Source organism: Dermochelys coriacea, chromosome 4, assembly GCF_009764565.3.
Source record: "Dermochelys coriacea isolate rDerCor1 chromosome 4, rDerCor1.pri.v4, whole genome shotgun sequence".
Classification (NCBI taxonomy): Eukaryota; Metazoa; Chordata; order Testudines; family Dermochelyidae; genus Dermochelys; species Dermochelys coriacea.
Genome location: NC_050071.1, coordinates 64,990,707 through 65,003,072, shown reverse-complemented (window position 1 = coordinate 65,003,072; position 12,366 = coordinate 64,990,707). Strand labels below are relative to the sequence as shown.

Below are 12,366 nucleotides of genomic sequence, written 5' to 3'. Positions count from 1 at the left end.
ACATTGAGTGCTAGTGTGCAGTTGCTATTCTGTGCTTTTTCCTGATGTACACAAGACCTTAATACATTGATAAGCAAACTTTTCCCATTGCACCCCCAATTACCATTAACAAAATCTGTCTGTGCCCCACCTCCATTACTGCACAGCCACGGTCGTCTTAGCAATGGATCCTGGAGAGGAACTGGGGATGCGGGAGGAGCTGGGGCTAGAGGAGGAGTTGGTATGAGAGAAGAGGGAATGAGGGCAGAGCTGGGCTGAGGGCAAAACGGAACTGGAGGCGGAAAAGGAAAGGGGCTGAAAGAGCCTAGGGTGGAGCAGGTCTGGAAGCATGGCATTCCCTCCCCATCCCAAGTGGAGCCTGTCCTGGGTCCTGCCGCATGCCCCCTGTCCCAAATGTTCCTCCACACTCCTTAAAGGGATGGCGTGCCCCATGGTTTGGGGACCACTGCCTTAATGCAAAGGCCTTGTTGCAATAGTCTGGTCTGGAGGTTATGAAGGTATAGAAGACAGAGGCAAACAAAGGGAAAATGGGATTTGGGGGGAAAGTTGTTTATACTACTTAAACAGGAGGGAATACATTTATCCATGATCAGCATGGTAGTACAAGAACCAAGTATTAACAAGATTCTGGAAAAGCTGATACAGTTTGCATGGGTAACTGAGTACCTGAATGCTAACACATGCAACTGGTCATGCAAACTCATTTACAGTTTTACTTGATACCTATCTTACTCTTATTATAGGTGATGCAAGCAGTGATAGCTGTAGTTATGGTTGCCTAGTACTTCCCATTATAGAAGACCCCATCTGGGCTGAAATTTCCAATGCTGGGTGCCTGCCTCAGGTTGAATTTCTTTGGGAAAATTTTCATATAAATGGTTTAGCATTTCTCAGACAAAGTTAAGGAAAAATACATTCCTCTGCATATGTTAAAAAATTCTTATAACTGTTTGTCAAGAAGTTCTAGCATTTCCTGCTTTAAAGCAGAAACTTAAAATTTTGTTCTAGCAGCAAAGCATTACTTACCACAAACCCAAGAGCTACCAATGGTTCACCTTCATTTAAATGATAAAGAAATGATCCTCCATATGTATGTCTGTCCAAGGGCCAGCCCACAGTGTGTTCCACTCTTCCTGGTTTCCATTTCTTTTCATCAATAAGCCACAACTGGAATAGAGACTACTTTATAATGCAAGTACATTTTAATAATGCAATATAAAAACAAAACCCAACTAGAAATGACAGGGACAAGATTGCAAAAACATTACTTTGAATTTACTACGCTGTGGCATATGATAAAGCTCATACAGCTGAAGACAGAGTAAGGCAGGAAAATATGCTGAGAGCATTTGTAAAGTGGCAATTCAAATACTTTCCTTCCTTAAAACACCTCACATCAGCAAATTCAATGAACAGCATGGTCCTTTGTCCCAGCCCCAGCACCCACCATTAATCACAGAAGAGTCTGCGTTTTGCATCGATTATTTTAATAACTTATGCATGAATGAATGCAAGAAAAGCACAAGCTTACACTGACTAATTTATTTATTTAAAGAAAGCAAAAATGTTGGGCTACTTAAGAGTGAAAATTCTTCTTAACTTCTATACTTGGGACCCCAAATAAGCTACTATAATCACTTATTTGGAACCTCAAAAGCCAACCTTCTACTATACTTTACTACTTGAAGTTTTGTAAAAATTCATATAGTTTCACAGTCTTAAAAAATACGGAAATCTAAAAAATTATTTTGCAGATAATATAGTTTTGGAGTAGACACTGATGGTTAAAGAACTCAAGTTAATATATGATCAAACTTTGAATATACTTTGTTTAAAACCAACCATTACTTTACCACTATAATATCTTTGTACTCAGAAAAAACACTAAAAATATTTTCCAAAAATAAGACCCTAACACAATGTCTTAATTATATGCATATTGAATTGACACTGCAGACAATATGTGGCTAGCACAATTTTGACATCTGCAGTAGAGGTCAAAGAAAGTTTCCAGCCATCACTTCACTGTAATACAACAGAGCACCAGCTAGCTTATACCCCAACATGTCACAGAATAGTCACAAGATTGCTAGGGCTTGCAGATAGCTGTGCCTAGACAGTTTTCCAACTTAGGTGTACCTTTGTTCTCCCTTAATCAGGGACAGCAAGTCCTAGGCTAAAAGTGGACCTTAAAAAGAAATACAATTTAAATAAATTTAAGAGTGAATTTAGTTTGGAAACAAAACCAGATGGATAGTGAAGTGACCAGCACAGCTTCACAAAGAATAAAGAATACCTGCACTGTAAATGGAAAAAAAGAGGAAGGGCAACCAAACAAGACTACCTAGAGTTAGTTATGATGTTCAAAAAAAAATAAAAATAAAATGGCAGCACAAAAGCAAACGAGTTAATGTCATATTGGAAGTTCAGGAGAGTAAGAAGGAAAAATACAATAGGGACTAACCCTGTCTTGGCCAGGAGACGGATGTCACAACTTAAACAGGTCTTTTCACACTCCTCATTCTATAATACTAAAACAATTCAAAAGTTTAAAAAAACTTAACTCCCAGCTCTTGTCAAAATCCACCACTCGCTACTTAAGTGCGTAATCTAAAGCAAAAACCTCAGTTTTAGAAAGCAGTTTATACACACATTTTAAAAGAGTCTAATTTGCAGCAAGTCTTATACTTCAATCATTTAAGCTTACAAGTATTGTGATAAAACTAAGTACAGATACCTCTTTCAATCCGATACCATAGCTCTGGGGTTGACATTTCTCCCTTAGATTGTATCTGTTGTACAATTGTTTGGCAAGATGTCCATGACAGCCTTCTGCAAAGAACGTGACTTTGGCATGTAGCTCCAAACCTCTTTCAAAGATAGCCTGTAAAGCAGAGTACCTGTAGTCACCACACTGTTTAGATAACATGGGTGAGGGAAAGGGAGACAGAGAGGTGCTGTTAAGGCACTTTTGGATCTTCCTGATTCTGGGATACTCCAGAGACTGAAGCAGCTGCTGGGCACTTGTCGATGTTACTGCAGCCTTCCTGGGCTTGCCCAGAAACTATGCAGTACTGTGTGCTGTGGTCCCACCCCTGAAACACTCCTCCCACCCCACCACTATACTCTCCCTGTGCCAGAGTGCGTGCAGGGCTGTCTTCCTCAGTTTTCATATCAGGACAATGATCCTTGAGCCAAATAGGGGGCTCTTAGAGCACATTTACACTATACAGGCCCTTTTACCCAGCATCAAGAGGCCAGACTGGAGGTCAGGACCTCACCCAGGTAGCTGTGTCACAGATCCACAGAATCAGTGCTGTGCCCCCAGTTTTTAAACAGTCTCTTTGAGGAACCCCTTCAATATACCAGACCCTCAGGGGGTCCACTCTTGTCTCAGGAGTTGGTGAGGCTGCATAGCCTACCCTGAGAGAACCTCTAGGGCTTCAGCACTCTCACTTCACACTGTGAGCTCTGCTCAGCATGTCCAACTGAGAGAGACTCCTGGTTAGAGACCTGTATGCTCTTCAAGGGATTAACGCATCTCATCCAATATTTGCAGTGACACTCAAGCTGCAATTTCAAAACTGTGGGGTTTATTAGTCGACTGGAGCACAGCACTGGAAGTTAGCATACAGAAATAAAGATTAAAGCACAGTCCATTCTGGTCAGCCCAGTGCAATTCACCAGCCAAGCTTTAGTGAACTCCATTTTCAGGCTCTCTCTCTCTCTCTCTCTGACCACCGTAGTCAATTCCCAGGTGAGAGCGCCCAGGCTCCTTACAGAAGTCAATTCTTCATTCCTCCATCTCATTCATCTCAGTCTTTTGTTCTTGAGCTGGGGCCTCTGCTCAGCTTCCTTGCTGAGAAGCAGAGAAAAATCTCTTCCTTCTAGGTCCTTGTTTTCTAGGTGTCCAGATCCTGGTAACAGGGTTTTCCATTGTCTTTTTGGATTTTCCTCTGATGTGGGTTGGCCTGGGCCAGTCCTTTTTAATGACCCATTCAGTCCGCTCAGCTAGGCAACACTCACCCACACACCTATAGCTCTTTAGCCTTCCATAAAAGCAAGCTTAATCCTTCCCATCCTTCACTCGGTAGCCAGGCCAAGTATGAGGAAACTGAGGCACAAATAGGATTAATGAAAAAAAATTACAAAAAATTCCCACTTTATCACAGCATGTCATTCTGCTGCTGACCTTCTACTGCATTACATTTTGTCCACTGGTTGGATGGAATAGGATTTAGTATAAAACTTGACATCTTCTTAGCATATGCGCAATGTACCTCAGGACCAGGATTCATCACTGAATTTTGTGTGCTGGATGGATCATTAGCTTCCCCGGCCTGGGCCAGGCACTGACAGGGTGTGTGATGTGAACGCTGATCCATGCCCAGCAACATCTTCTTGGATGCATCTTGTGATAGTTGACTATGACGAAGTGTCTCCAGTTCATACACGGGACTTTTAGAGCTCAGTACCCTGGGGCTGGGTTCATAAGTGGAAAAAAGATGAAATGATCCAAACAAATTATTGCTCAAATCTGGTATGTTGAAATACACGAGATCTTACTAGGACTGGATATTAGCCGGAAAATAAGTCAACCAAAAAAAAGATCTGGTGTAAGCTAAGTTTGGATATGTAGAATCCAAAACTGAATATGTTATTTTAGTAATAATTGCCTTTGTTACCGTAAAAGTTGTATTAATATATTTGTAGATGTATTATATTATGGAAAAACGCAAATATTTTAGATGAAATTAAATTAGGATTTAAAAAAAATTCTCCCAGGAGGTGGATTAATAATTTTCTTTCAGCATTTTTGTCAAAAATATATATATATCTCCTACCCGAACTTTTAAAAAAAAAAAAAAGGTATTGAAATTTTTTATTTGACTTAATTATTACAGTTTTCTCACAGGGCATTGGAGATGGATCTAAAAGTACTATCTTCCTTGTATACTGGCTTAGGGGTAGGTAAGTGCCAGTTTTTGCTGGAACTTTCCCCCCTTTCTGCATTTCTGATTGAGAAGCAGAAGGTGAACTGTATTTACAGCATATAGATGACTAAGAACGGACTTGTTACTTATGTTAATATGACTATGCATGCATATGGCGCAGTTTCACAGAAGCCATGTCCTTGCTAAGATAATGGCAGTTACATAACCTATTTAATTATGGTTTCTAAATGTAGACATCCTACATTTTCTAGGTTTCAAATTTATAAATTTAAGTAACAAAAAATGTTTTGCAGTTAGCATCTTTCTCCTGCACCTATACAAGAACCAATACTTGTTTTTTTGTATATTTATACCATTGCCTTCACATATTTTAATTAATTTGTACTATGGTTGTGTGTTGGGGCTCCAGTCATGGATCAGGGCCCCATTAGTTAGGCACTGGTCTAAGACAAACAAGAGACATTCCTCGCCTCAAAGAGCGTATAATTTTAGTAAATTTACTGATCAACGCCCTGATCTTGCTGACACTTGGACATCTTTAACTCCATCCATTGTGAGCTGTACAGCTGACTTCAATGGAACTACTCACTGAACCAAAAGTTAAAGACCTGTGCAAGTGTTCCGACAAAGTGGGTATTCACCCATGAAAGCTTATGCTCCAATACGTTTGTTAGTCTATAAGGTGCCACAGGACTCTCTGCCACCTGTGCAAGTGTTTGTAGAATTGGGACCCTAATCATTAAGACTAGTAAATTAAATGAGTTAATAAAAATGTTTGTCAAAAGAGAGTGAAATTTCTGAATAAGTGGTGCAGTTTTCTTACAACTCATAGAAGACATTCTATTCCTTTTCTACAGTTCCTAGGTCTGGGGCTCTTTACATCAGAAATAAAATCATGCTTTCAACTACTGCAACAAATGTGAATATTACTGGTACCATCTACTGGTGAAAATATAGAATTGAAAATAATTTTAGCTATTTGGTGTAACAAAGGGAGGTGACAGTTCTGTTTGAATTATTTCAAGACAAGAGTGTAGTAAATATATGATTTCATGGTCGACTATTTTAAATGTAGGAACCTCAGCCTCCTTATTAGCAGGAAAAGCACATTTTAAAAAGTGAACAAAAAAATACTCCAAAGGAGGAAAAACTAAGTGGATACAGACAGCTATCAGACAGGCAGGAGGATTCATCCAGTAAGCAACTTGCCCACAAAAGGCAGATGGGATGGAGTCAGCAAAGTACAACAAAATTGCAAAAAGAAGGCAGTAATCAGTCATTAGAACAACAGTGTTTTGTATTTTATGAGTTATCAGTTGGACAGATCTCTCTCCCACTCACCTTCATGACTTCTTCCATTCAGTCCCCCCTTTCCTCCCACTCCATCCTTCCAGACGCCACCTATGCCAAACAAACCTCTCAGATTTTCATTCAAATCCCTCCTTGAACAATTCCTCCTTCTCTGAAGACTTTCACTGATAATCCCAGGGACTTTTGGTTTGTTTTAAAGGTATAATACCAAGCACAACAATGGCACTAGAATGATGTATGTAGCAACTACAGAATGGACCTTTGCCTATTAAAAAGATAAGTACTCACTTTAGGTGCTCCATCCTTTTGAATGCCTACATCATTAGTGGCAATCCCTTTCACACTGCCATCTTCATGAAAAAGAACCTATGGAAATATTTAAACATCATCTATTTTAAAGTCCTGTCATTTTAAGCCCATTTCTAAAATTATTTCCAAATGCAGAAAACATGGAGGTTAAAAAACCCAAACCTTTTAACTAAGGGCTCAGTCTTGAAAACAATGGGATTAATCATGTGCTTAAATGCTCTGCTGGATTGGAGACAGAGTATTTAGGAATTTGCAGAACTGAGCCCTAACTTTTCAAGCATTCTGTGTAACATGGGACTTGCTAAAAACCAGAAAATTAGACTAAAATGTTTCACACACAAATAGTTATGTTATTACCTCAGCTGCTGCATAGCCTGGATACACCTCAACACCCAAAGCTTCTGCTTGCTCACCCAGCCAATTCACAAAGTGCCCCAGGCGCACTATATAATTCCCATGATTAGTCATTGGAAGGCCTGGGCAAAAGGGAGAAGTACACCACAATCTATTGAGGTTTATGAATTAAAATATATACATATACACACAGGAGATGTACATGCTTAAAATGTAATACTTTTAAAAATACAAAAGTTTGGTTCAATGCAATCTACTAGTATCTTTTTGCTATGATTGCTATCTCAATACAGAGATGTTGTGTGAGTTTTAATATGTACAATCTACCTACCACATATACTCAATCATAAGCTGGTTCATTTATAAGCCTACCCTCCCCCAAGATGGATAAGTAAAAATGGTAAAAACTGTATGACCCTTTCATAAGCCGATCCTATATTTCAGGGGCTGGCAAACTTCGGCTCCCGGACTGTCAAGGTAAGCCGCTGGCAGGTCAGGACGTTCTGTTTACCTGGAGAGTTCGCAGGCACAGAGCCTCTCAGCTCCCAGTGGCTGCGGTTTGCCATTCCCAGCCAATGGGAGCTGAGGGAAGTGGCACCACTTCCCGCAGCTCCCATTGGCTGGGAACGGCAAACCACAGCCACAGGGAACTGAGGGGCTCCATGCCAGCAGACGCTCCAGGTAAACAAAACGACAGTGTATTAGATATTCAATTCAATGATTTCATAGACTTTTAAATCACCACATTTTGGTGTAGATCCATTTATAAGCCGATTCCCGCTCTTTGATGCGTCACTTTTTTACCAAAAATATTTGGCTTATGAACAAGTATGTACAGTACTTATATTCCCATCATTATAGTTTGTGTACAAAGTTGCTAAAAAGCAGTTGATGCAGTATTGCTTGCCTCCCAACATATACCATAGTTTCTTCTTGAAAATATAACATAGCCCCGATGAGCTTTTTATAACTATATTAAACCGTAGGCCTGTTTTTTCAGTAAGTGTTCTAGCTTTTCAACAAGCTGCACCTGGAAGAATTGGCACTGGAATTCTGGAATTCTTTGTTAAAATCCCAAATTTGTCTTCAGTTACTGGAGTCTGAAGTGGAGCCTAAAAATAAGAAAAGTCATCACTGAGCACTATTTTTGCTACTTGTCAAGAAGCAGACATTTTCTCTCCCTCCCAAGCAACTAATTAAAGAACTAGTTTAGTATGACGCAAAGATATAATGGTGTTGTGAGAAAGTTTCATGACAGGGAGGTAAAGCACAGAGTCTCAGGCAGAATAATATTCAGATAAAAAGTCAGCAAAATTAATACTCCTCAACTATTGGAATTCGCTTTTGGCATTGGGCTTCCCTCCCCGCAAACCAACAGTTCCTTTCTTATCCAATAATTTTTTACACAACAAACAAAGGAAAAAATTGTGCAATGAAAGATGATATTTATAAATTATGTTAATTAGAAATAATATATAGAGGTGCAGCATGGAACTTGATATAAAGTTTGTTTAAGTTAGAGATGAATCATGATTAAGCATTCATACCCCTCGCTCCTTCCAGTCCGGTAAGAGTTCTTCCAAAGCTCGTGGCTCAAGACAAGCACCAGAAAGTGTATGTGCACCGATCTGAGCAGCCTTCTCCACCAGGCAAACACGAACTTCTTTGCCATACTCATTGGCTAACTGTTTAAGTCGAATAGCTGCAGAAAGACCCGCAGGGCCTGCTCCAACTATAACAACATCAGCTTCTTCTGCAAATCTTTCCATGTTCACCCCTTTAATAGAGCAAAGTATGATATAGCAATTTTGTTCAATAATACACCTCTCTCGCCATTCTCCTCCCCTCTCTCTCTAAACTTTGTTTTGCTTTGTCATATCAGCCATCAAGTATCAAAATACTGTCACCTTGGACTAAGGTGGAGCTAATATTCAACAGGTGTGAACATAATGTACATGAGCAGCATTTTAATTGTGCTTTTGCCTAATGTTTGGAATATAAAACTAAGCTTTTGCTAATAAAGAGGGACACAGAAAGAACTTTAGATTCTAATCTCCAGTGCTTGTGCCATCCTAGAATGCTTAAAATAAGGGCCCAGATCTACGCTTACTTCTCAGGTATGCTTGGTACAGCTCAGGAGAAAAGAGGGGGGAGAAGTGCCATTAAGCAATCTTTAACAGTCCTCCTCCTTCCCCCTGAAGCTGGGAATGCTGGTCCAGTCCCAGGTATCTGCTGCTTTGCTCTAACGGTCAGGGGTCCCCATGCGCTGTTCTGGCAACAGGGATTGTTGGGACATAAAGAGGACCCAGTCACACCCACTTTCTCCAAGGAGCTGCTAAGGTTCGTGAATTTATAGATTAAAATAGCATAAATAAATATTTCATTTGCCCTATTTCATCATGATCAACTAACAACACCACATTACAAAAGCAGAAAAATACATATCCTGACTGCAAGGTAATAAGATAAATAAGACAGATGTTAACTTTTTAGTTTGTATGTCTATAGCTACAAGATCAATTTACACATTTGCATTCTGAAGTCTCATACTTTTAGTTTAATTAGAAGCAAACTAAATATGATCAGTTATGCTGCACTAACGCTGACCATCATAAGCAAGCAACCATAAAATGTCATCTGAATCTTTAGTATTGTACTTAACAGCATCTCTGTAAAATAACTATGCTGTTAACATTTAAAAATGCCTGCAATTAATATAGACAAGTTGTTTTCTTAACATGCAATTTTTCATTTACCTTCCCATCGTTTGTCTTTGTTCCGAGAATGAATAGTATAGTGTGTAGTGATTCGAGGCACAGAGGAAGTAGAAGCCCATCTTGCAATATACAAAGGCAGTAGAATGTCTTTTTTTACTGACTTTAAAGCACGCAAACAATGATGTGCTGTGAAAAAGGGACAACTAGATTAGCTGAATCATGTAACTATTAACATAGATAATAGTTAACAAAAGCTTGAACCCATGTTTGTTTTTTTAAATCTTGAGGCTACTCAGTACAGAAAAATCCTAAACCAATTAATAAATCATGACCCTACTCTGTTTCAGGATTAGAGATAGGAAGTTGACTACAGTAGGCATCATTCCACTTGATGGTACATGATACATTTTGCACCATCATACTCCCATTATCAGGAAATAGTAATAGGAAAACAGTGCCCACAACATGGAAAAAACAGTTCTTAACATTACTTTTTAAGGCTATATCTACATTGCACTTTTGTCAGTAAAACTTTTGTTGGTCAGGGGCGTGGAAAAAAAAAACATACCCCCCCCAACCAACAAAAGTTTTACCAACAAAAAGAGCCAATGTGGACAGCGCTGTGTCAGTGGGAGATGCTCTCCTGCCGACAAAGCTACCACCGCTCCTTAGTGGTGGTTTTATTTTGCCAGCAGGAAAGTGCTCTCCTGCTAGCGATGAGCAGCTACACAAGAGATCTTACAGCGGCACAGCTGTGATGCTGTAAGGTACACAGTGTAGATGTAACTTTAATTTCAGCTGTTAAATTTGGGATATTTACCCTTCTAGCACCCAAAGTATTTATTTCCTGTTTTGCTAGAGTTTTCTCCTGTTTTCTAGTTCCCTGTGTTCCTTGCACAGAGTTCGCCTGTAGTTTTATAACAGGCTTAATTTCCTCTACTTGTTTCTATGGTTAATAATTTTAAAGAAAAGTAATTAAGTAGAGAGGGAAGAAACTTCTATGGCTGCCATATATGGCAGGCTTGAGGGATCAGAAAGATGAATTTCATATTAACAGAGTCTTTGTTCATATTTGAGAGCATCCACCATCATAATATATTCATTCTGTAATATGAATGACCTCGCCGTCGGCGGAACCCTATTTGAACATCGTAAAATTCACAAGCTGACATGGTGTTCTCCAAATGGCAGAGATAAGAACCAGATTGACCATATCATGTTCAGTGGCAAATGGTGATGCTTGCTCACTGACAGATGTGAAAGTGAGAAGGGGTGCAGATGTTAGCAGCAACCACCACCTTGTGACAATCTCCATCAAGCTAAAACTGAGAAGTGTGGGTCCACCAAATAAGGGACATAGACGTTATGATATTGACAAGCTAAAGTCCCTTGCAATACAGAAAGCCTTCATTCTGCAGTTAAAGAACAGGTTTCAAGCACTTGCAGACCTTGATGAAGGGGGGGGGAATGCAGATGAGGAGATCAACAAGAAGTGGAACAAAGTAACAGCAATTTATAAACAGAACAGTGAAGCCTGTCTAGGCTACAGGAAGAAGAGAAGGAAGGAGTGGATTACACCCAGCACATGGAATGCTATAGAAACCAGACAAGTCCTGAAGAAAAAAGTTTTAGACACAAAACCTAAAGGACAAATACCACAAGCAGAGGATGCAGCTGCTTGTGATGAACAAGGAACCGTCTACAAAATGACACAGTTTATCTGTGGTAAATGGCAGACACCAACAAGCACTCATCAAGAACAAACAAGGACACCTACTAACAACTGAAAAAGAAGAAGAAATGCGCTGGACAGAGCACTTCAAAGAATTGCTGAACAGGGAGCCACCTAAAGAGGAAGCAAACATCCAGGAGGCAGAAGATGATCTTGATATCAACACAGACACCCAAACTAAGGAAGAGATCATTCAAACCATCAAATCTTTAAAAAAAAAAAAAAAAATGAGAAAGCTCATGGCAAGGATAACCTGAATGCAGAATTGTTCAAGATAAATCCTAAATTAGCAGCATCTATCCTGACCCCTCTATTTACATCAATCTGAGAAAGGGAAACAGTGCCAGATGAGTGGACCAATGGGGTTATAGTGAAGATACCAAAGAAAGGAACTCTCAGTGATTGTAATAACTGGCGTGGTATAACGCTTTTATCTGTGCCAAGCAAAGTACTGTGTAAGATCATAGTCCAGCGTACATCAGAGGCAGTTGATAGTGTTCTCAGAAAAGAGCAAGCTGGTTTTCGGAAAGGGCATGGATGCATAGACCAGATCTTCACTCTACGAAACATAATCGAACAGTGCTTAGAATGGCAACGGCAACTCTACATAGATTTCATAGACTTTGAGGTGGCTTTTGATAGCATTCACAGAACCAGACTATGATGCATTCTGCGGGTATATGGAATTCCTTTCCATATAATTGTCATCAAAAGCTTCTATTTCAACTTTACATGCACTGTTGATCACAGTTTGCTCAGTTTTGAAATCAAAACAGGATGATGTCAGGCGTGTGTCATGTCTGCAATCCTCTTCAACATTGCCATCGACTGGGTAATGTGGGGAACAACAGAAGACATGCCAAGTGGCATTAAATGGACACTCTTCTCATCCCTTGAAGAACTGGACTTCACAGATGTCGTCACTGTCCTATCACATACCCAACACCATATACAAGAAAAGACAATTCGACTCAACGCATTCAGCCAG

General features: G+C 39.7%; 2 protein-coding genes across 4 annotated transcripts in view; one reads left to right on the top strand and one right to left on the bottom strand.

Annotated features, from left to right (window-relative positions):
* Nucleotides 1-10,885, top strand: part of PPID (peptidylprolyl isomerase D) — a 48,572-nt gene extending 37,687 nt beyond the window's left edge. Inside the window, exon 10 of the mRNA XM_043513242.1 lies at nucleotides 10,724-10,885. Within this exon, the coding sequence (XP_043369177.1) occupies nucleotides 10,724-10,740 (17 nt within the window). The 3' untranslated portion in view covers nucleotides 10,741-10,885. The remainder of the gene's footprint in view (nucleotides 1-10,723) is intronic.
* Nucleotides 1-12,366, bottom strand: part of ETFDH (electron transfer flavoprotein dehydrogenase) — a 34,706-nt gene that overhangs the window by 10,806 nt on the left and 11,534 nt on the right. For all 3 annotated transcript variants that reach the window (XM_038399065.2, XM_038399064.2, XM_043513241.1), the window contains exons 2-8: nucleotides 9,686-9,832; nucleotides 8,477-8,706; nucleotides 7,960-8,041; nucleotides 6,933-7,051; nucleotides 6,555-6,632; nucleotides 2,738-2,884; nucleotides 1,027-1,167 (exon numbers count right to left, since the gene is read on the bottom strand). In XM_038399065.2, coding sequence (XP_038254993.1) covers nucleotides 1,027-1,167; nucleotides 2,738-2,884; nucleotides 6,555-6,632; nucleotides 6,933-7,051; nucleotides 7,960-8,041; nucleotides 8,477-8,698 — 789 coding nt within the window. In that variant the 5' untranslated portion in view covers nucleotides 8,699-8,706; nucleotides 9,686-9,832. The remainder of the gene's footprint in view (nucleotides 1-1,026; nucleotides 1,168-2,737; nucleotides 2,885-6,554; nucleotides 6,633-6,932; nucleotides 7,052-7,959; nucleotides 8,042-8,476; nucleotides 8,707-9,685; nucleotides 9,833-12,366) is intronic.